Source organism: Typopeltis vanoorti, chromosome 6 (assembly GCF_054136105.1).
Source record: "Typopeltis vanoorti isolate ZY-2024b chromosome 6, IOZ_Tvanoo_1.0, whole genome shotgun sequence".
Classification (NCBI taxonomy): Eukaryota; Metazoa; Arthropoda; class Arachnida; order Uropygi; family Thelyphonidae; genus Typopeltis; species Typopeltis vanoorti.
This window is the reverse complement of record NC_143554.1, coordinates 88160396-88184609: the sequence shown is the minus strand read 5'-3', so window position 1 is coordinate 88184609 and position 24214 is coordinate 88160396. Positions and strand designations below refer to the sequence as shown.

At 35.7% G+C, this 24214-nt stretch overlaps 1 protein-coding gene across 1 annotated transcript; it reads left to right on the top strand.

Annotated features, from left to right (window-relative positions):
• The first annotated feature begins 9799 nt into the window (after nucleotides 1-9799).
• On the top strand, nucleotides 9800-11714 carry GAA1 (glycosylphosphatidylinositol anchor attachment 1). Its single transcript, XM_090395000.1, has one exon. The coding sequence runs from the start codon at nucleotides 9800-9802 to the stop codon at nucleotides 11702-11704; it is 1905 nt and encodes a 634-aa protein (XP_090251126.1). The 3' UTR covers nucleotides 11705-11714.
• The last annotated feature ends 12500 nt before the right edge of the window (nucleotides 11715-24214 follow it).

Sequence of the window (24214 nt, the reverse complement as noted above, 5' to 3'; positions counted from 1 at the left end):
CAATTACTATAGTTTGAATTTCTGTAGAGATCTGAAAAGATCGAATGGAAGACAGAGGACTGGTTGGAAATATGAAATCAATGATTAAGGAAACAACTCGATGAGGGCTACCCTTGAGATGGAAGGATGCAAAAATTTCGAGAAGTCCTTGCCAAACAGTGAGATGGAACAATAATCCACCTAAAATCATCTTTCTTACCTAGTGCCACTTACTTAAACAGCTTTTGATAAAATTCTTCTTCAAAGACTCAAAACTTCAAATACGAGAGTTCTGAGAGCGAGATTCATTACAGGAATGAATATCCAGCACAAACAGCATCGTTATAGTAACAACAAGGACATTAGGAAGGAATGGGATATTGTTAGCATTTAGGAGGAGTGAAAGGAGCCAACATCAGGTGGTATGGTCACTTGAACAGAATGGGAGAGTGGAGTTTAGCAAAACAAGTTATTGTTATTATTTTGTGACACCACCAAGGAGTCCAAAAACTCATCGAGGAGGGCACCCATTCCACATCTCTTTGTCTCCATCATATATACACCAACGCCCAGGGGTGTAGTCGAGCCAGAGCGTGCCTGAGAGACGCCTTGGTACTTTTTTAAAACTATCAACATTTTTAAATTCATTATAATAAATTATAAGAATTATAATAATGAGACTTATAATTCATTTCCAGCTTTCGGTCAAAATATAGCCGCTTGCCGGTCTTGTCATTTTTTTTCAGCCGAATGGCCATCGCAATAATAATAATAATAATAATAATAATAATAATAATAATAATAATAATAATAATAATAATAATGGCGCACTTCATGCTCTGGATTTTTGTTTCCAAGGTAGAGCCCTGGCACTATTTCTTTTAGGACTACACCCCTGCCAACGCCATCTGCCGCTTACCACCTCCAGTATTTTTTGTTTGTAAATTGTGCGTCCTAAAGGCCGATTTGTCTGTATGCAGGATGAAAAACCCGAGTTTCCGGGAGAAAAACCCTGCTACCTCTGTATGAGATTGGCTAACTCAACTTCAATTCAAAAATTTTATATAAAGATTCCTCCTGTCATGAAGAATCGAACTTAGGCCTTTTCCAATTGAAGGGTGCAACGTACGTCGTTTTTTTTTTTTTTTTTTTTTTTTTTTTGCCAGGATGACAGGAAAAAATACCTAGAGGGAAAACCAAGATCTAGGTGGAACGATTCGAGAAGAATGCCTTAGAAGGCCGAAATATATGATCTCAATGTCGGGCTCCTGACAGATAACAGATTAATTTGATGGAAATTTGTTTTAAGGAAGTTAGCAACAGATAACAGATTACTTGTTTTATGTTGCTCGCATTTATAAGGAAACTTTTGGTAGAAAGTTAGTGATGAGGTAAAATTGTCATGTAGTACTATAATAATATCCGGTACACCTATGATGATACATATCAGGAATCTGATGATCATGCTGATGGCAAATTTCATAATATAGACAGATTTATATAAGATGGTTATTAGTCTTTTATTTATTTATTTATTTATTTATTTATTATTATTTTTTGTAAGGAATTTTTTTATATATACTTTGATGGGAATGTTGTTGTTCTGGAATTACGGCCGAAGCAACTTACTATATGACGCCAGTATAATTATATCTGTATATTGCTTGGTAGCCTGTTAAATGGAAATACATTATTGATACCAACAGAAGTACGCATGCTCTGATAAGATGTAATGATTTAGAAACGGTGCATAGTTGGTTAACTAAATTAATATTGAAATGAATGATCGAATATTAATTATAATGAGGAGAGAGAGAGAGAGAGAGAGAGAGAGAGAGAGAGAGAGAGAGAGAGAGAGAGAGAGAGAGTTACATCAAAGATAAATAAAGAAAGAAACTTTTTATAGTTGAAACAAAAAAGGAATGAAAAGAAACTGAGAAAAGTGCAGCCATCAGCAATGATCCTTTCATTGGCGATTAGATTTGGGTACTGAGTAGCACATGAATGGAATGCATTGTCGGAGTAATTAGTTATGCATACAAAAACTCAATGGACTCCACTCCACTGAATTGACAAGGTTCACAGATGGATATAGTTCGCCCACCGATTAGAGATCCCTCGACACTTCTGCGCATGTCAGAAAAAGGAGAATCCATTCCGATAATAGAGTAATCAATCTGTCTTCTGGGATGAGTTTGTTTATTATTAGAGGTCGGGAAATTTAAGAAGCTTTTCTTTTATGAACATTGTAGTTTTTAAAGTGTAACTATTTTGCTCGTGTAACAGTTGGAAAAATGTACGTAGAGTATTAACAAAATTAAAAAAGGTATAGCATAAAACAAAAATTTAACTAACTTTTTTTTAAGAAAGTTTTCTATAAAATAAAAATAATTATACAGAAAAACAGAATTTTTTCAAATGAACTTAGATATTCTAAACTTACAGTTGAGAGAACTGAGACACCTTAATGTCCTAAACCGATTAATTATTTATGACTTGTGACTCTTTTAACAAACCCATGCAAAAAAAAATGTTGGAAAAAAATACCATTATCTAATCCTTTTAATCTTCAGAGTCATCTGAATCGGTGTCCGAATCGCCATCACTTTCACTTAAACTGATCACCAAAGGTTCGCATAATTCTTCGATAATTCCGTCTCTGTCGCAATACATATTTTCCAATGAGGTGACATGAGAGCCATATTTTCCCCAGTTTCAAACTTTCAATCGCCTGTTCTGAAAACGTAAAAACTTTCGACATGTCAATATCTCCAGTTACGTTGCGATGCCGAATGAAACTTTTCACTTCTGCCCAAACATACTCAAAAGCATTAATATCGCAATGATATGGTGGTAGCCTCAAAGCTAGAAATCCATGCTCTTTGAGCATCGTGTCGAATTTAAATAGTTTAGTTGTGGGCGAGTTTCTTTTGACCAAATTAAGCAATTTAATTTTTCGCATATCTGGGGAATGAGAAATGTTATTTGCAGAGAGCCAATCCATAAGAACTTGCTTCTTATTAGACCAATTTGGAACTTTGTTTAATCGAATAGAGTGATATGAAGCGTTATTAATTATAATAACAGCATTTTTAGGAAGGTTTGGAATCAGTTTTTCTTCTGCCCACTTTTCGAAGATAGTAGAATTCATTTGCCCATGGTAATCTCCACTAGTTGAATTGGCTTCGTATAGTAAGTTTGAATTCGGTAAAAAAAAAAACATTTCTCCACGCGCACACAAAATTATTATGCGCCGTGAGGCATTTCCTGTTTGTAGCACTCCACATTCTTCTTTAGACTGCCAACATTTTCCATAAGTTAAATTATTATCAAAGTTTCATCTAGATACACAATCGGTTTTTTTCTCCTCCCTGAAACGTCTTATTGCTCTCAAATGCTGCTTTCTAGATAAAACAATGCACTCCGCTCCATGATAAGTTTCCTTTTATTCTGGGACTTTTCAAAACAAAATCCGACTTCAAGAAGTATTTTCCTTAAAGTTTCTCTTTTCCAAGGAAAATTATTATTATTTTTTTTTTCTTTAAGCACAGGAATCAATTTCGGAAGAGTTGGCACTCTTTTCTCGACCACGTAAAATTCGTGAATAGTTCTTATAACGTCTACATCAAAATCATTCAAAGCTACGGTTTCGATGGTTTTCTTTACTCTGGCGCTTTGAGGCTACCACGTTTAACAACAGAACTTGTTGACTGTACTGGATCCATCATACAAATTAATAATAATTATAATAAAATAATGCAAAAAAAAAAGCGACAACAAAAATCAAGCTAGTACTAGTACAGCGACAGACAAGAAAGCACGTGATTTCTCATGATGGCGACCAATTCATACATCCTTCATGTCTTTCCCCCCTTCAGCATGAATCGACTATTCTTGGCAAAATGCCAAGGAGAGATCTACAAACGGTGGGGCGAACTAATGATGACGGTAATAATAACGTTAGTTTGTTGTAACATTAAGGGTACTGTTCTTTCTTATACTAGAGTTATATAAAGAAAGTACTTTTTCTTTAACATGGTTATTACACTGTACCTACGCCGCGTATTATGAGCTATTACATCTATTATACCTACTAGAAAAGTTGTCTTGATGGCCAAAGGTGAAACCAGAATCCTGCAAAATGTCATTAGATGGAGTATTACGTGATATCTCACAAAACAGATATGACATCTGCGATCACTTTTCACATACTTGTCCATAAGAGTAAATATATCTGTAGTTGAATCGAAACTGTAAATTGTACTATGACTGCTTACATGCTATTAAACCTGATAAGTATGATTTTTGAGTAAACCGTAATGGGAGAACAGCTATTCTGCATGCCTAATATATATAGGATTATTATTATTATTATTATTATTATTATTATTATTATTATTATTATTATTATTATATTACACGGATACCACCATGGAGTGCTAACACGCATCGTGGGAGATCCATTCTATTATTACAATATTTATCGTACCTCTCCTTGAAGCCATTAACATACAAGCACTCACAACTGACTCAGGCAACCCATTCCATCCATCCGCCACTCTCCTAGTGAAAATTCTAGTTCTCATGTTCTTTCTTGCTAACCACATCCTTAGCCAACTTCCAGGGATGGCCTCTTGTTCTTCCTCCTCTGCCCAAGTGCTGAAATATTTCCTTTGTATTAACCCCATGACATCCTTTAAGTTACTTAAAGTCTTCTAGATTCTCTGCACCACTTTATCATTCCCCAAGAAACAAAGGTGACCAGACCTGAGCACAGTAATACAGATGTGGTTGTATGATTACCGTATAGGCCCCACCCGCTGTGAAGACCAGTGGTGGATGTATGGTATTTTATGGAGGTAGGTTTTCACTCTGTGCCTAAGTGAGTTCTTGATACTTCTTTTCCCATTTTATTAGGGTACTATAAAACTAAAAATTGCTATTACGTCAAGCGTTTTTCCAACGCTTGGTTTTGCAGCTGAGATTCTCTTTGCGGGTAGAACACTGATTAGGTCTATGGGGCATCTATGGACTTAAGGACCAACGATCTTAAACAGTGCTTTTGCACCTCGTTTTCTCGGTAAGAGTGGGGCTGATGCTGACACCCTAGTAGAGTCACTGGACAGAGGACTAGTCATAAATATACTGAAAAAGATTCTTAAAAAATTTGAAGTTAATTTATACTCTATGTTCGGGGATGACGACGACAATGCTCCCGTAGATGAGAGACGGAACTTGGTGATCTCCATGCCCTCAGACTTCACAGAGGTCCGTGCATGAAGTGCAAAACTGCGGCCTCCGAACCACCAAAAGAGATTGGAATGGAAGAAGATGGTCCCATTTCAGACTCCTCTGCCTCCACTAGAGAAAAGATACCTCCGATTATACTGCGCGAAAAACAAAGATGGATGTCTCTAATGGCTACCATGTCAATCTACAGATCTCTTATAACTACGCAAAAAATTTCACTGAGGGCATCAAGATTCAGCCCACCACAGTGATGGGCTAATGAAAACTCTCAGAAGAAATGAATTCCATAGGCATTCAGTATCACACCTTCTCACTTGGTTCAGAGAAAAATCTGAAGCTAGTGCTCAGAGGAGTGTCAGAAGATGTATCCACACAAGAAGTGGCTGCTGATCTACACCAGCAGGACCTACCACCCATCAAGGTCAGCAGAATCACTAAAAATGACAAGACTCTGATGTCACTAGTATTAGTTAAGATCAGTCAAGCTTACAAACATATATATGACCTGACGTTCATCTGCGGACTGATAATCAGCCGAGAACACTTATGGAAATGGCTTCAACAGGTGAGTGCCACAGATGTCAAAAATTTGGCCATGCCTAGAAAATGTGTAAGGCCGAGTTTAAATGTCTAAAATGTGGGGACAGTTACCCAACCAATATCTGCACAAATCCAAAAACCACCCCAGCTAAATGTGCCAACTGCCGTGGCCCACACACACACACACACACACACACACACAGCCAACTACAGGAGATGCATTCAAAACTCGCAAAAAAAAAAAACAGAAGATCGGAGACAGACAGACACTCTTCCTCCCCCCAGTAGATCCACATCAGAGGTCTCAGCTTCACAGTCGCTCAAAGACCAGTAAAAATTGTCAGAAGCCCATCTGCCACAGTCAAAAGCCTTTAAAAGAACAAGTCAGCAACGACAGACAAGGACATATGCGGATGCAGTCCGTTGTAAACAGATAACTCATGAACAGGTTCAGCTAGTACCACACACAAACCTGAGAGCTATCATCTGCTCTTCTCTGGCAAATATGCTACTAGGATTCAGCAGATCCAACCCTACACTATCCACTACTACTAAAAGATTCCTAAAGGATACACAATACATCCTGACAGCGCTCATTCATGAACAGGAATAAACTACATTCGGACTCCTGCAGATTATCGCGTGGAACGCGAACGGCCTCAGAAATAAGGTCTTGGAGCTCCAAGAGTTCACTCAACGATATCAGCCTGATGTAGTTTTGATAAGTGAAACACATATGAGATCATCAGACAACCCCAAAATTAGAGTATATCATCTGTGCAGACTGACAGGCTGACCCATAGAGGCGGCGGCACTGCCATTTTAATCAAGAATTACTTTAGTCATCACCCTGTAAATATCCCACCTACCTACTATTAATTTTGCGGTTAGAGGTGTAGAGGTGCTCACGAGCTCGGATTGTAGACTAAAAATTTATGCAGCATACAATCCTCCATTAAAATCATTACTGTCCTCGGATTTGGACGCCACCTTGGGCATTAGAGAGCCTGTCATCATTGCCGGTGACTTAAACGCCAAGCATCCCGCCTGGAACAGTCGAATTACCAATAAAAACGGCCACATAGTTGCTAATTATACAGGATCCAACAATGCGGTTGTGGCAGGTCTCACTGTACCTACCCATCATAATACATATGGTATGGTGGATGTCTTGGACATAGTCATACTGCAGAATGTGAGACTCCAGTACAGTTTAATGACACTAAATGATCTTTAATACGATCACAATCCAATACTGCTACAGTTGGGAAACCAAGACAAAATGTCTCTAATCCCCCCCCCCGACACACACACACACACACACACACACACACACACACACACACACACACACACACACACACACACACACACACACACACACACACACACACACACACACACACACACACACACACACACACACACACACACACACACACACATTCATATCATGGGAAAGATTGATCAAAGTGCTCCAATATATTGGTCCTGTTCTGCTTATAAAATCCAAAGAAGAAATTGAAACACTTGTTAAAGACCTAACTCAAAAAATTAACACAGCCTTTACAGCAGTCACTACTTTCACAACCGCCCTCAGGCCCAAACACTTGCCAGAAGATATCATGAACCTGATCAAGGAAAAAAATAAGGATAGAAAAAGGTTTCACAATACCCACACACCACAAGACAAACGAATCCTGAATAAGCTCAATTCTGAAGTGAGAGATTCCCTTAAAGCACACAGAAGTCAACTTTGTAAAGAAAGATTGACTTCTATCTCTCCTAACAATCACTGCATTTGGAATCTAATCAGAATGATCAAAAACAAATACAAAACAAATTTCTTCCCACCTCTCCTAATAGATCTGAGCATCATCCACACTGATGCAGATAAAGCTGAAGCAATAGTAGAAAATTTAGACAAGCAATGTAAACCCTTATATGAACATCTAGACTTCAATGACATCTACAAGATCCATCGATATGTCAGGTGTTCATTAAAATCTTCTGTAACCTGCTCTAATCAAATTGCACCCAGATCACCAGCAGAAATATATGATATAATCAAGAAATTAAAAAAAACAAAAAGGCTCCTGGACCTGATCGCATCACCAACAAGCTGCTGCCTCGTAGCTATTGTATATCTGACCAACTTAATTAATTCTATCCTCCGTTTCAAATGTTTCCCTTCCTGCTGGAAAGTGGCAGATATAATTCCAATCCATAAGACTGGAAAAGACCTGCACCTGCCTCAAAATTATAGGACAATCAGCCTCTTCTCAAATTTGCAGAGAAAGTTATTCTTACCTAACTCCAAGCCTCCATACACAAGTTAAACATTCTTCCTAAAGAGCAGTTTGGGTTTTGTCAATTCCATAGCCACACAACAGATACATAGACTAGTCGAATACATCTCCTTGGGATACCATTGGCATCAATACACTTGAGCTGTTTTTCCTTGACATAGCCAGTGCATTTGATAAAATTTGGCATTTCGGATTACTGCATAAACTGATCTCAACTGGAATACCATTGGAAATGGTTCACCTAATTAAATCATACTTTTTTTCTTTGACAGGCGTATGCAAATCAAGATCAACGGTGCAGTATCAGCACAGAAACTTATCTTGGCTGGAGTCCCACGAGGTGTGATATACAGCATAATCCATTGTCATCTACCATGGCTCTTTACACCGATGATACAGCAATATTAGCCAGATCTCTACAGAGATCTGGCTAATATTTTGTTATCTTGCCATCAAAAAACTGCAAGAAAACCTACTACTGGTTGAAAAATGGTTCGCCAAATGAAGACAGCAAATGAATCCCCCAGAAGAGTATACCCATGCTGTTTACCATAAGACGGATGCCTCCTAGAGGGGACATCTTCCTGTTTAACACAAAAATCCCATGGCAAACAGAAGTCAAATATCTTGGTGTACTACTGGAGAAGGCTAACTTTCAGCTGTCACATGGAAGCTCTCTGTGTAAAGACATCAAAAGCCATTGCTCAACTCTATCCTCTAACAACAGGAACAGTAAGCTAAATACCAGAATCAAATTACTTGTCTACAAACTGATGGTTCGTCCTATACTCACTTACGCTTCTCCGGCTTGGAGCCATACCGCTGATACTAATATTCTCAAGTTACAACGTGTGCAAAATAAATATCTACGAATGATCTTAAACGCTCCATGGTTCATGAGAAATGTGCAACTCCATCGGGGACACAGATGTCCCTTATATTTACACTTTCCTGCAAACTATAGCAACAAAGTTATTGTCAAAAGCATCTGTACATCCAACAAATTAGTTCAACTAGCTGCAAATTACGAAGCAACAGATTACTTCAAACATAAAAGACCAAAAGCCATCTTAAACTCCAATTCTGATGTTTATTCTTCAAGCCCGCTCAGGGCGATCAATTGGCTCATAAATTTTTCCCCTCACTGTGACAAAACAAATTTTGCTTCACCCTTTATGTCAGAAATGTTAATCGTAATAAGGGAATAAAAGGCGCTAGCTGATATTTACGTACACATATTATAACAAATGATAGTTATGTTATGTTACTGAACTATTAATTATACAAAAAATATCAAATGACTACGATAATCATAGATAATAACGGTTACCATATGGTAACTGATCATTTTATGATGGTAACCAAAAAAAAAAAAAAAAAAGTAAACCATTTCCAAGCACAGCACAGTTTATTTATTTTTTTTTAGTGTTTTGAAGTAAGCCATTCACTTACTGTTTTATAAGGATTATTTTATTTTATGAAATATTTCAGTATTTTGTTATTTTTGATAGACCCGAATTCAACTTAAACGGGAAAAAAAAAATTCCCAAAATCTAAGAAACTCTCCCCTCTTTTTAAATTCTTAGGTTTGATGCTGAAACAAGGATAATTGTGGTGGCATGGCGACGGCAGTGGCGTCCGATTGTGTGATGTAATGAATTAGTGTGTAATAGTTGTGTTATATATAAATTCGGTATTTTTACCGCCCGAAGAAAACGAAAATGGGATTTCTTACAAATAGTAAAAGGCGTGGAAAGCTTCGTGCAGTTTTGCTTTCACACGGAAATAAACTTTGTGTCTTATCGTTTTTTGGCGGACTCATTTGGTTTTGCCTACTGGCGTGGGAACCATTTAATAACAGGACTTACTTTTCCGAAAATGCCCTTCTTCCTGGATTTGTACAAAGAGAATTTTCCCTTGGTAATGTAGCTAATCGTCTTCTGGAAAGTTTAAAAGAAGAGGCTAGAAATCACCCTGGCATACCATATGCCTGGTTGCAGGCTCAATTTCGTCAACAGGGACTTGATGTCTACTTGCACAATTTCACTCTACATTATCCATTTGGTACGAAACCAGAACACCATGGTAAAAATTTATATGCAATACTCAGAGCCCCTAAAGCTTCTAGTACTGAAGCGTTAGTTTTATCATCACCGTATCGCAATCTAGATAATCTTCATGGTACTACCTTGCCTGGAATAGCTTTAATGTTATCATTAGCTCAAGCTTTTAGACGTCAAACATACTGGAGCAAAGACGTTATTTTCCTGATCACAGAACATGAAATGGTTGGTTTTCAGGCATGGTTAGATGCCTATCATAATACCCTTATATCACCTGGTATATTAGATAGCGGTTATTTGAGAAGTAGGAGTGGAGCAATTCAAGCAGCTATCAACATTGAAATTAAAGGAGAAAAAATTTCTCATTTTGATATCAAAGTTGAAGGTTTGAATGGTCAACTTCCAAACTTAGACCTTTTTAATCTGGCCATTGAGCTGTGTACCCGAGAGTCAGTACCTACTACTTTTCATTCTCGTGGAAATCCACTAGATCCACATACATTGAAAGGTTGGTTACACAGCTTTATTACTGCATTGTCTATGCTATCTACTCAAGCCACAGGGCTCCCTTCTGCAGGTCATGGGCTCTTTCATCGTTATGCAATTCAAGCTATAACTTTACAAGGAAATACAGGAGGTAGAGGGTCTCCAACTGTTCCCTTTAATCAGATGGGTTGGGTATTAGAAGGGATATTTCGTAGTTTAAATAACCTATTAGAACGTTTTCATCAATCATTTTTCTTTTATCTTCTTCCTTCCACACGCCGTTATGTCTCCATTGGGCTGTACATGCCACCATTTTGCATGATTGCAGCACCTGTTTTAATCAAAGCACTATGTTTATATCTCTCCTTGCAGAATGTTCCTGATGCAGCGAGTGATAAGAATAAATCATCTGTACTGGAAAGCATTACTGATGATAGCCCTGATCTGTGGTCAGCACTTTTTCTAGTGGTAGTTTCTCATATGTGTGGATGGCTGATATTTTTTTCACCTCCAAAATTAGACTATTTAGGAAAGTCATTTTCACTTGGAGTGGAGGAATCTATATATTTTGGTATTGTATTAATGCTAGTACTGTGTCTCTTGCTGTTTACATTCTGGACAGCTGTACAGACTTTTCTCGAGTGGAAAACTTATATGTGTGTAACTCTGTTAGAACTTGGTGCATTTTTGTACACTTTATCTCTTATCAACATTTCCATGGCAACAGTACTAGCTTCTATGTATGTGCCAGTGGCAGTAACAACAACAACAAGCATCACATATTCCAGAATATTGAAATTGTTTGTTTGGATTCATCATTTGCTTTTGCTTCTACTGAATCCATTTATCCTTGTTTATATAACAGTAATCATCCAGTCATATATCTTGGATAGTTCAGCAAGTATTAGTGAGCATTTCTCAAGATCCTATGCTGGCCACAAGAAAGTGCTTCTGTTTGGTATTGAGGACTGGTATTTATTCAGCAACTGGAGTTTTGGGGCAGCAGCAGCAGTATTATTTCCTATATGGTTACAGTTGTGGTTGTTAGATATGAGTACAAGGTTAACTGAAAAATGAAAACTGAAGATGATATATATATGTATAATAGTGGTAGCATGTATCTTTGATTAGATTATGGATATTCAGATCCATGTTTCTAGTAAATGAAGTGACAAAAAAAATTCTAGAAGTTTTATTCTAGTTATAACATTTGTGTACCTTTGAGGCAGTATATAAAATTTCAGAAAACTTAGTCATAAATATAAGTTTTTAATGAATTAATCATAATTTCAAAATAATTCTTTAAATTTTCCTTTCCATCTTTGAAAAATCCTACCTTAAATTTCCATCTTTGAAAATGCTGCAGAACTTGTAACACATTAATACTATGTATGGGCATGGTTTATTCCTTCTGAATAACTGTAAGTTATATTCCTTTGGAAACACTGGTAAGTAAGTAAGGCAGTTTCAAAGGAATTGAATAAAAGTGGAGAAAAGAAAGAAGTTTAGTTGGTTTGCAGTAAACTATGTATGAATGAATGGTGAAAAGACACCAAGTTTTTTTTTGGAGGCTGAGGAAGCTATATTGAAGTGTTTTCTGATATATACTGGAAAATGTAGGAAATAATAATAATGAAATAAGAATAAATATTTCTCTTATCTGTTCTTATGAAATAAGGACAAGGTATTGAATTAATTCCATTATTTTTTGTCAGTTTATTTTGTAGATGTTTGTTATCGTATGACAAAAAAAGCTATTCATTTAATGAATCAAAAACCATTATTTTGTAATTTACTGTTGCATATTCCCTTATATATGTTTTTAGATTCACTTCTATTAAAGTAATACTTCTTCTTCAGCATTGACATCTGAGAACCAGTTTATACTCTTGCTGCATCAAAATTGTAATTAACATCTTGATCTTTTAAAGCATAAACAAATTTTGGAGATATTTCTGTGTTCAATAAACATGTTCCAACTTTTTCATAGTTATTTCATCAGCAGTGGTCCCAATACTGAGTTCCACAGGGTTCAGTATTGGGGCCATCGCTTTTCAATCTTTATGTCAATGATATTGTCAGGGAGATGTTCAGTTGTTTGCAGATGCTTGGGAAAGTTATTAGTAATAGTGCTGATGTTTTGGCTCTTCAAAAAGATTTGAATAAGCTGGAAGAGTGGGCAGGCAAATGAATGGGGACATCAGTTTAATGCAACTAAATGTAATGTTTTAAAATTTGGGATCCATAGACGGGATAATTCGTACTCACTTGGTGGCATTATACTGGAAGAGGTGGAGGAAGCTGGGGATCTTGGGTTGATTGTGGATAGAAATTTGAAGTTTTGAGGACATATTGCAAAGGTTGTGATGACACCTCAGAATTGCTGAAATGTTGAGGAGGATGTTGATTGCAAGAGATAAAAGTGCATTCCCATTGTATAAAGCTTTGATCAGAATCACAGAAATCCAGAACCACATCTGGATTTCTGTGCTCAGATCTAATCACTGGGATTTGAAGGGGGATGAAGTAACCTTGGAGAGGGTGCAGAGAGATAAGAAAAATGATATAGGACTGTACAATGTTAATTATGAGGACATGCAGGTAGCAGAATTTGGTGTATACTGATACTGCTCCCCCATTTACAACTCTCATATCTACCAGAGAGCCAATCCACTAATCCATATGTTGCAATTTAAAACAACTTGTCATATGGCACCCTGTCAAATGCATTTGAAAAATCCAAAAAAAAAAAAAAAAAATGATAGTGTATGCCTTATCCATTGTACTTGTTTTTTTATTGGAAAAGTTACCAGATTACTAAAACAAGAATGCCTTTAACAAATCAATGCATAAATAATATTGCCCTCATATACCCAATTCTGTATATGAACTCTTACCAATTTCTCCAAAATTTTAAAACTACAGAAAAAAAATACAAACGAGCCTATAGTTTGATACCTGCATTCTACTGCCACCTTTATGCAATGGTGTACTATCTTACTCTCCTTTCATTCTCCAGGAATCTGTCCCATTGCAAGACTTTCATTAAACTTCCCAGCTAATGGCACAGTCATTTCCATGGCAATTTCCTGTAAACCACGTGAAATTCCATGCAGTGGCATAGCTAGGAGGGGGGCAGTCTGCCCCGGGCAGCACTTTTCATGTGGACACAATTTTATTTTTCGACGATTCTTCTATTAATGTTAACTTAGTAATTTTATTACTTAATAATTAGTTTTCAACAATTATGCTTACAACTAAAATAAATAGAAACATAGTGTTTTAATTTCTTTTCCCAACGTTGTTTTGACTTTTTGTAATATTTTTGGTGTGTATTGAGAGGGATGGCAAGTTCAGGGATCGCCCCAGGTGGCAAAAGCTCTAGCTACACCACTGATTCCATGTAGGTCCCCTGTCTTATTAACATTTAGTGTATGTGGTATTCAGAATACATCTTCCTTCACTTCAAACACCTCACTGCTTTGGCCACCTGATTCTCATTTCCATCCAGCAGGGTAATTCGTCCACTATTATTTTTCCTCCTACTTGGGATATAGTGAAAAAACTCCTTGGGATTCTCCTTGGATTGCAATGCTAGTCTCTCATATTCTAATTTTTCTCTCCTTACAATACTAGTCACTTTCCTAGCCCGAGCCCTATATTCCTCATGCAACTGTTCTCCCTGCTTCTCTCTTTATATGTCTTCCGTAATCTTGTTTTCATCTTTAATTCCCCCTTTTACTTTCTTTTTATCCATTTGACTTCAAATGACTTTATCTTTCTTACTAGAGGTATACAATCTACCATTGCTGTCAACGTTTTCTTAAATATCTCCCATGCACTCTTCCTTCAAATTCTTTCAACCATTGCACTGCTGCAAGCTGGTTTCTAAGTTTATGATAGTTGTCTGCCTTATAATTCCACATAAATTCTGTCTGTTTTGATATTGCCTATTTATCCTCCAAGTTGACTACATGGTCATTTTCACTAATGGGGGCAAGTATAACATTTCAGTCACAATCAGATCCTCTGATGCTATGACCAAATCCAAAATGCTTGATCCTTATGTTCCTTCTACTACACGGTACCTAAGACAGTTGTCGCTGAAGAAATCCAAAATTCGGTTCATTTATTGCTGTATGCTATCTCTTTTGCCCAGTTTATATCTTTGTAGTTGAAGTCCTCCATAATGATCACTTACTTTGTACTTGACAAACTAATTAAATCTTTTTGTTTTAGTTTTTGTCTTTATTAGAGACTGATCTTTATATGCACTGGAAACTGGCTTTCCCCACAGTATATTTCAAACTCTGCACTTCTTTTTTGTAGCTAATTAGTATAGTACATAAAGTTTATTCAGTTTCGCATATTCATTTTCTAATTTTCAACTCCTGAGCTTGTAAATGAAAAATTCAGAATTTAAGATAATCAGAAGTTATTTTCATTTTGCTGTCTGTCACAGTGATATCCTTTATTTATTAGTAAAGTCTGCTCATATGGCATTAAGGATATAGATCCTGTTAGAGTATTCTTACTTTTCATGATCTTAATCTAAAATCGAGGTGCTTGAAATTCTCATTCTAGTTATATATTTTTTATTAGATAATATGTAGTCATATGTAGCAGGTGTTTTTTTTATGGACGTACATGTAGTATAAATGTTAAGCAAATTAGTAACTGTTTTGTGACATGAATACCTTCGGTTGCAGTTTATGTGAAGGTAATGAAGCTGAAAATTGAGAAATAAAAAATTTTATTTCATGACTAAATGAAGACATATAATGTATCATCATGTAGTATGTTGCTTCTCAAACTGTGTTGTTTTTAAATGTAGCTAGACCTGCCACAATCTCACAATCTTTGTCACTCACCTCTAGTACCCGTCCACCTCATTCTCATTGGATCCAGACAACTAAATCTGCACACAGTAGTCCAGATGTCTAAGAGGAATAACAACCTCTTTAACCTTACCAACCAGTCTTGTCAACAACCATGTGATTGGATATGCTGTTTCACCCACCTTTGCAGTATATTCTCTAAACTTCAACTTCCTGCCCATAGTTGTCCCCAAACACCCCGACTTCAATTTTTTGTACTTTGTTTCTATCAATGTAGTATGCAGTTTGTGATTTTTTTTTTTTAATCCTAAAGTGATAAATATGGCCTTATATTTGCTCAAAGAAAAAAAACATTTTTCTTTGCCCATACTACCAGTCTTTTTAAGTCATCCTCTAGGATCTCTGTATCAATATTAACTATTGCTCTTTTTAGCTTTGCATCATCATCAGCAAGCAACTGAATATTTCACCTTAAATCATTTTCTTATATCACTGATGTACAAATTAAACAGCACCCCCCAGTCAACCACCTTCTCCCGGATTCATTTCTCCCGTATACTACTGTTTGTTATGTCTGTCACCCATCCTCTTATCCAAATCATCTGCTTCATGATCCAATTAGAATTCTATGTAGTATCCTGTGAAATGCCTTTGTAAAGTTCAGCATATCGGTATGTAGCCATTTCCTTTATTCAGCTTGTCACTTTATTATAAAAAAAAAACTTCAGCAGATTACTAAGACAAAACCTACCTTCACAAAATCATGTTGACACCCAATAGAAATCATGTTCCTGTCCACCCAATCTTGAATTTTTCCTTTTACCAACTTCTCCAATACTTTTAAACTACCACTTCTGAGATCTACAGTTTGCTAACTGCGTCTTGGAGCATTCCTTATGCACTTGAACTATGTTGCCTTCTTTCTTCACCTCCTGACAGTTTCCTGGAACTGAAACTTAAACAGCTGGCTCAGAGGAGCTGCCAGTTTTTGTAGTCAATGGGCTGATATGTCATCTAAAGCTTAAAGAGGTGCTTACATTACATCTGTAATGTAAGCACCTCCAATTCATCTCCCTCATTTCTCACATTTTGCATGGGTGTACCACCTGGATGGTACACCCATGCAACTACCAATGTTTAAGCCTGTCTACATGTATGTTAGCCATAGAAGTTTTTGCATAGTATACAGTAGGTTTTATTTTCTTATGATTATGTCTGGATTGTTGTGAGTAATACTGATTACAATACTGATTTAGTCTGCCTGCTTGAGCAGTATCCAGCTTTATACTTGTGAGTTAACATTTAAAATATGATTTAACATTTAAAATTTAAAATAAGTTTAAATCTTCCTGAGGAGAGATTTAAATAGGCTTTATGCCAGCATAACTACATAAAATTCTTGTCACTGATTACCATCTTTTCTGGGATATTGCTTCCCATATAACTTACTGGTATCTTTTGGACAGCCAGTCTCCTATCCATCTGATTAATCTGTTATAATTTGAACATTAGCTTCTTGTGTTTTAATCTCTCAAATGCTTTGAAAAGTCCAAAAATATTACCATGTATGAATCTCCCTTATTAAACACATTCTTCACTTTTTCAGCAAGTAGATTGCTAAAACATGACAGCTTTTACAAACCTGTGCTGAGTGTCAGTATTCTATTCCTAACCAATACCTTTACGACAACTGCAAATTCTATAATTACATACATCTCTTTTAGCATCACTTTTCTGCAGTGACACTGGTTTGCCCTTTATTCACTTTTTGGATGACTGATCATTGTCTTGGTGGTTGTTGTTGGTCAGTATATTGAAAAAGACCATATCAGTCTTTTGGATTACCTAACTTATATCTACAGTATTACTGTACTAGAGGTTTTCAACCTTTTTATAAGTAGAATGATCATAATTTCTCTTATTGTATTTTAAGTTAGAAATCTAAACTATTAGCATACTGTTTTCAGCCAATTTTTATATGTATTTTCATTAATTACTAATTAATCGATATAGCAAAATTTGATATGACATGTTATCAAATGAATTTCAACCATTCTATTAAGTTTAGTATGAGATGTTATACTTTTAAGGAATCTGTTCTTTTTCATGTTGTCATTCTTCAATAGTAGCAAACTAACACATGTAGCAAAATTTTGCTAAATTAATTAATTGAATGCACCATAGTAGTGACAGATATGATAAAACATTGTGTTTTATCTATTAAATAAAGCAAAATAATTTTTATTTGTCTGCTACTTTGGTATAGTAGCCATGACAGCATGGAAGAGTAGACTGATATAACTTCAGCTTATCAGAAATCATGTATCAAATTTTGTAATGAAGAAGAGAGATGATTGTGTGTTTTGTAAAGTATAGTGACACATATTAAGAATTGTAGAGGTGTTATTTTTATGAAGATTTTTCTTACATTTTGTATTTTGGGGAATTTTGTCATTTAAATGTGATATTCTGTTTTCGTTCTTCAACCATAGTCTTTTCATATGTGCTAATGAAATGATAATGTGTTTTAGTAGTTGCTCATTGTTATAATAGATAACTTAATATGTATTCATCAGGTTTTTGTAAATGGTGCACAGATGCTGTATTTATTTCTTTGTGAGGATTTCCTTAGCACCATTGGCAAAACCATGGTAAAGCAGCAAACCATTGCCTTGGGGGATAAAGGTGCCTCAGATTTATTTATCTCAGGGGTCCTTAAATGGAAATTACTCCTTGCTTAACACACTTTTTCTTTCAGATTTTCTAAAAAAAAATAATAATAATAGATTTGGATTTGGTGTGCTAGGGACTACATTTTTACTCCTGCAATTCTTTCATTATAGTTACACTGCCTAAAGATGCCCATTTGTTTCCACATATTGTATAATGCAATTTTAGACTGTATGCTTAAAATTGCATTAGTTATTATTTCTGTGTAATAAATATTTTGCAATTACAATTGCATTAAAGTGTGGCCAGTGACTACATAGTAAACGGATGGCTGTTATCTATAAAGCATTACAGGATACTTCTTTTCATTGATGTGAGTCGTGTCACTTTATAATTTCATCATGGTAAATCATGCAGATATCAACCATGTTAGAGTAATTAATATAAATCAAGATAGTTATTACTCCAACATGGTAGTTGTCTTCATAATTTACCATAATGAATGCTGTTTAACTATGAAGGAAAGAAGATTCACTTTGATTTATTATTAGATATATTGTTTTACTTATTTTTGGCATTAGCTTCTGTTTAATTATCATTACATGAGTCAGGACCAGATAACTGTCCTTGCTGGTCATTCTAAAAACTTATTTGATCTATAAAATTATTTTCGCAGAGGTTATTTATTGCGATGTAAGAAACCTCAAAAATAATTTTACCATTAAGTGTAATAAATAATTTGAGGTTATAGAAATCAAAACCAGAATCAAGAAGAGATTGCCTCAGAAGGAATCTACCAAACTGCAAGAGTTGACTATTCAAGTAATTTATTAAAAAAAAAAAAGAAAAAAAAAGTCAACTGTGTTAGTCTACTTAGACATTTCTGTGCATTGTGATATAATGCTGGCCTTGTTTTCTTTTGTTGGTGGTTATTTATTTATTCATATGGAGTTTTCTCCCTTTACTCCCCGTCCCTATTGGGGCGAGTTGAGCCCCCTCCCATGGGGATTAAGTATTATGGCTGTAGATTTGTGTGTGTTCATGGGGCCGGTTTGCCTGCTTGCAGGATGAAAAACCCCAGATAAACTGGGGGGGGGGGGACCCTGCTGTCCACACCCAAGACCGGCTAACTTGGCTATGGCTGAGGAAGATCCTTAAGCTCCTCATGTCGCCGACGGGAATCAAACCCAGGACACTCCTTCCCCAGGCATATGGTTGCAAAGCCACTAGGCTAACCGTGTGGACCTTTTGGTGGTAATTTCAATGTAGTCTACAGCTTTCAAAATTTTGCATCCAGTGCATCCTTGTTGTTCTCCTTTTACTCATACTTGAATGCCTTCTGTAATCTCCCTTCTGAAACAGTAATCTAAAGTGCTAGTAGTTTTAAGGTTAGGAGATCTAGCTGACAGTTGTTTCAATTGTTGAACATGTGTGGTTCATTTAATTGATTCCTAACAAGTTCATGCCATACCATTGCTGGACATTCATTTCAACTATTGCATGAGGATTTTCACTAATCCATAACTTCTGATTATAGGTATTCTTTCCATCTCAAGTAAGTATTATTATTTTTTGTCAGCCCCATCTATGAGAGGTTGAAAGCCTGCATACAGTTTTTAGAGCTGCAGATAGGAAAAGATATAATAATTATTATTATTATTATGGGTATCTCCATGGAGTCAGTAGACTCATCGCATGAGACCCAAACTATCAAAATATCTATCATATCTCTTCTTGAATTCATTTACAGACGAAGAATTCACAACTGAGTCAGACAATGCATTCCACTTATTCACCACCCTCCAGGCAAAAAACCTTGATCTCACACCCTTATTAACCACACTTTTCCTTAATTCCCAGGGATGACCTCTTGTTCTTCCATCACTATCACACAGCTGAAACATTTCCCCTGCATCAATCTTATAAAAACCTTTTAGTAATTTAAATGCTTCTATGATATCCCCTCATCTCTGCCTATCAACCAACCTCTGCAATCCACAAACTCTCAATCTATCAATGTAGGGAGCATTTTTTACATCACTCACCAACTTAGTCACTCTCCTCTGAACCCTCTCCACAACCTCCCCATCTACAAGAAATCTAGGTGACCAGACCTGAGCACAGTAATCCAGATGTGGAAGTATCAATGCCTTATTTTATAAAGGGGAATAATAATCTCTTTATCTCTGGATGTTAGTGTGTGTTCCTCAATAACCAAGTAATCCTATGTGCAATCTTGGACACCTTAGCAATGTGTCCCTGAACTTACATCTCCCTATCCACCAACACCCCCAAGTCCCTAGTCTCATCAATCTCTTGGAGTATCATTCCATCAATGTAGTACATAGCTGGTAATCTTTTAATCCCTAAATGCATAACTTTACACTTTTCCACATTGAACTGACATCCATTACCTTTTGCTCATTTTGCCAGCTTATTTAAATCATCCTGCAAACTCTCAACGTCAGCTTGATTTTTTATTGCACTACCCAGCTTTGCATCATCAGCAAACAACTGCATATCTCCCTTGAAGCCATTTCCTATATCATACCTATAGGTATAAGTCAGAAACCTTGCTTTGGAAACCAAATATGAAACTTTTTGAAGTCACTTCAGGTCTTCAGTAGGTAGGGTAGTGGTCTCACACCTGGTGGAGAAAATCATCTGCCATCTAAAGACATTCACAAACATCCATGACCAAGTGGGATTCAAACCTACATCCTGTTGACTGGTGTATAAAGATGCTATTCGCAAGTGAAAACGTGCACCTGTACACATCAGGATTTGCAAATGGCTAACAACAAAAATTCACTCTGCCTTTAGGTTCCTCCTTATGTCTTGTAATTGCATAGATATAAATCATCTTTATTTAGCACCCTCCAAACAGTTGCAATAGGAACTCCAAGGCATGCTGAAATTTATCAAGTTTGTATTCCAGGACTGAATGAACTGAATTGCTTAAAGCATGCTGTTTTGAACTTCGTGATTAATGTTATGTTCAGACATAACACTAAATGATCCACTACAGTAAAGGGAAATTGCCATCAATATTTTTAACAGTGGCTCTTGCATTCCTGTTACAAAAACTGGAAATGGGGTGAATGGCAACATACTCTCTATGAAAATTTAGTTATTTTTCTGTAAAAGCACACTGTTTAAACAGTCAAAGAACAAACTAACAACACAATGTAATACTGCTGTGTTCTGTCTAAAGATAACTCTGAAGCCTTATGTCAACCAAATCTTAATTCACATTGATGGACTACTATCCATTCCCAAAGTTTTGTGAATGGTTTCCAATTCCTGATAATGTTATAGTTCTAAATTTAGTACCAGTGTTTTGCATGTACAAAAATAACAATCATATTGTTATAAATCTCCTGTATTTGAATTTTGCCAGTGTTTTTTTAGTTTTAATACGCTCAAAGTGTTTTGTGATACTCAAAATGAAGTATCTATTAATTTTCATTTAATGAAATAGCTTATTCTTTTTATTGTGGTCATATGTTTCTTTTCTGAGCATTTATTTTTACTCCTGAGAAATCTCTGTATTGGATAAAAAGTTAGTGTGAGAACAGAATTTGGAAATACTGAGTATGTTAGTACTGGTAAAAGAGTCAGATATTGAAGTTTGCTATCTCCCTGCTTGCCTGATTTATACACTTTTGAACATTTGAGAATAGCAGAAGAAGAAGGACTGGAAGAATTAAAAGATGATACTATTTTACTGACAGAAATGAAGAGCTATGAAAACTCATTCTCAAAAGGTCTCTATATCTATGTCTTCTCTTTAAAAATCTCTCCTACCACTTAAGGCAAGCTTGAAGGCCTCAAGATGGCAGCCCCATCACCAAGCTAGACTGCAGATGGCCAGTAACCCTCTCAGTCAAAATTTTAACCCACTAAAAAGACTCATGAAGATAGTAAACGGACAGACTTTTTTGGTAACGAAACCGGCTTGGAATAAGGATTCGAGAAGAAAATTACCAAAAAAAAAAAAAAAAAAAGCAGAAATACACCTATTGGAATATAGCCACCTGGAATGTGAGAAGTATCCACCACAAAATCATAGAACTGGACCAAGCACTAGAAGAAAGAAATGTAAAAATAGCAGTAATTACAGAATCTAAAAAAAAGCAGAGAGGAACAGACGAAACTGAAAATTATATCTATATATACAGTGGGGTAGCAGAAGAGAGAGAGAGAGCTAAATCTAGTGTAATGATCTTTCTACATAAATCACTTAGAAACAATATAATCCATTGCAACTTTTGGAGCGATAGAATAATAGAAATGAGAATTAAAATAGACAGAGGCTATATGACAGTAATTGGAACTTATGCACCTAAAGAAGGAAAAGTGGGGGACTCAGAAAACTTCTATATCCAACTGCAGAACATATTAAATAAGACCAATCCTAAGGATTGGTCTTATTTAATATTATTTAATTTGTCTTATTTTGGTAATAGGAGATCTCAACGCAAGAATTGGCAATAAACCATATGAACCAAACATAGGCCCTATCGGAGAACTTAACTGTAATAAAAATGGAAATAGATTAAGAGATTTTACTATAAGCAATAACCTTAAAATAATGAACACCTTCTTCAAACATAAAGACAGATACAGCTGGGAAGCCAGAGATAAAAGAAGCATTATTGATTACATAATCAGCAATATCAAAATGTCAGAAATGATAATAGATATAATATACAGAGGATCTGAAACAGAATCAGATCATTACCTTTTAGTTGGAAAAGTAAAATGGGAACCAAGATGGAAAACAACAAAGAAAGCATAAGGAAAATAGAAATTTTGAATCTTTCAAAGTTAGACTTTTGGATGACAGTAGTATTAAAGACTTGTACCAAAAAAGAATAAAGAACTGGATGACAAGTATAAAACAAAATCAGAACATAGAAGAAGAATGGTCAAACCTAAAAACCATAATGACAAAAGCTGCAAAAGAAAGTTTAGGAACAAAGAAAAAGAAGCCTTAGGGACTGGGATGATGAAATTAAATGCATTATTGAAGAAAAGAAAAAAGCATATAAAAACTGGCTCAACCTAAAAACAATAGAATCAAAAATCGAATACAGCAGAAAAAAAGCAATAGCAAAAGCAGCATGCAGGAGGATAAACAGAAACAGATGAAACAATTTTGTAACAAAATTAGAGAGAGAGACTGTATGCTCAAAAGACCTAATGTATATAAAATCCTCAAAGATCTAAGCAATGAAACTAGAGAAAAAGCAGATATTAATACCATTAAAATAGAAACATGGCAAAATTATCACCAAGATCTATGGTATGATGAAAACATTCAAAACCGAAAACTACCCTTTGTAAACATCTCTGATAATTTGGAAAACATCACTCTAGAAGAATTAACAGAAGCATTAACCCAAAGCAAAACAGGAAAGCCTCCAGGAGAAGACAATATAAACTTGGAACTTATCAAATATGCAAGACTTGAATTCTCACTCAGGTTACTTAACTTTTATAATATGATCTGGAAAGAAGGAAAATGCCCACAAGATTGGACCAAAGCAATAGTTATTCCCATCTACAAAAAAGGACACAAATCTGATTGTAACAATTATTGTGGAATCAGCTTACCTAGTATCTATTATAAAGTATATGCAAAAATCTTAGCATGTAAACTTAAACATATAGTAGACCCAAAATTAATAGAACAAAATGGATTCAGAAAAGGCAGGGCTTGCATGACTCTGCATTTACGTTAAAATTATTAATTGAAAAACACAGAGAAATGAACATAGAAACACACATAGCTTTTATAGATTACACTAATGCATTTGATAAAATTATCAGAAAAAAACTATGGGAAATCCTAGAAGAATATGAAATACCAAACCAACTCTTTAGAGCCTTATATAATATATATCAAGATAATAAAATATCTGTGAAGTACAATAATTCAACATCAAGCTGGAAACAATAAATCAAGGAGTACATCAGGGTTGCCCTCTCTCTCACCAATTTTATTTAATATATACTTGGATAAAATCATAAAAGAATGGAAGAGATAACTAATGAAGGAGGATTCAAGATAAAC

Bases quoted from the DNA above. Each gene is read 5' to 3' on its own strand.
- GAA1 (XM_090395000.1), top strand. From the start codon at position 9,800: ATGGGATTTCTTACAAATAGTAAAAGGCGTGGAAAGCTTCGTGCAGTT.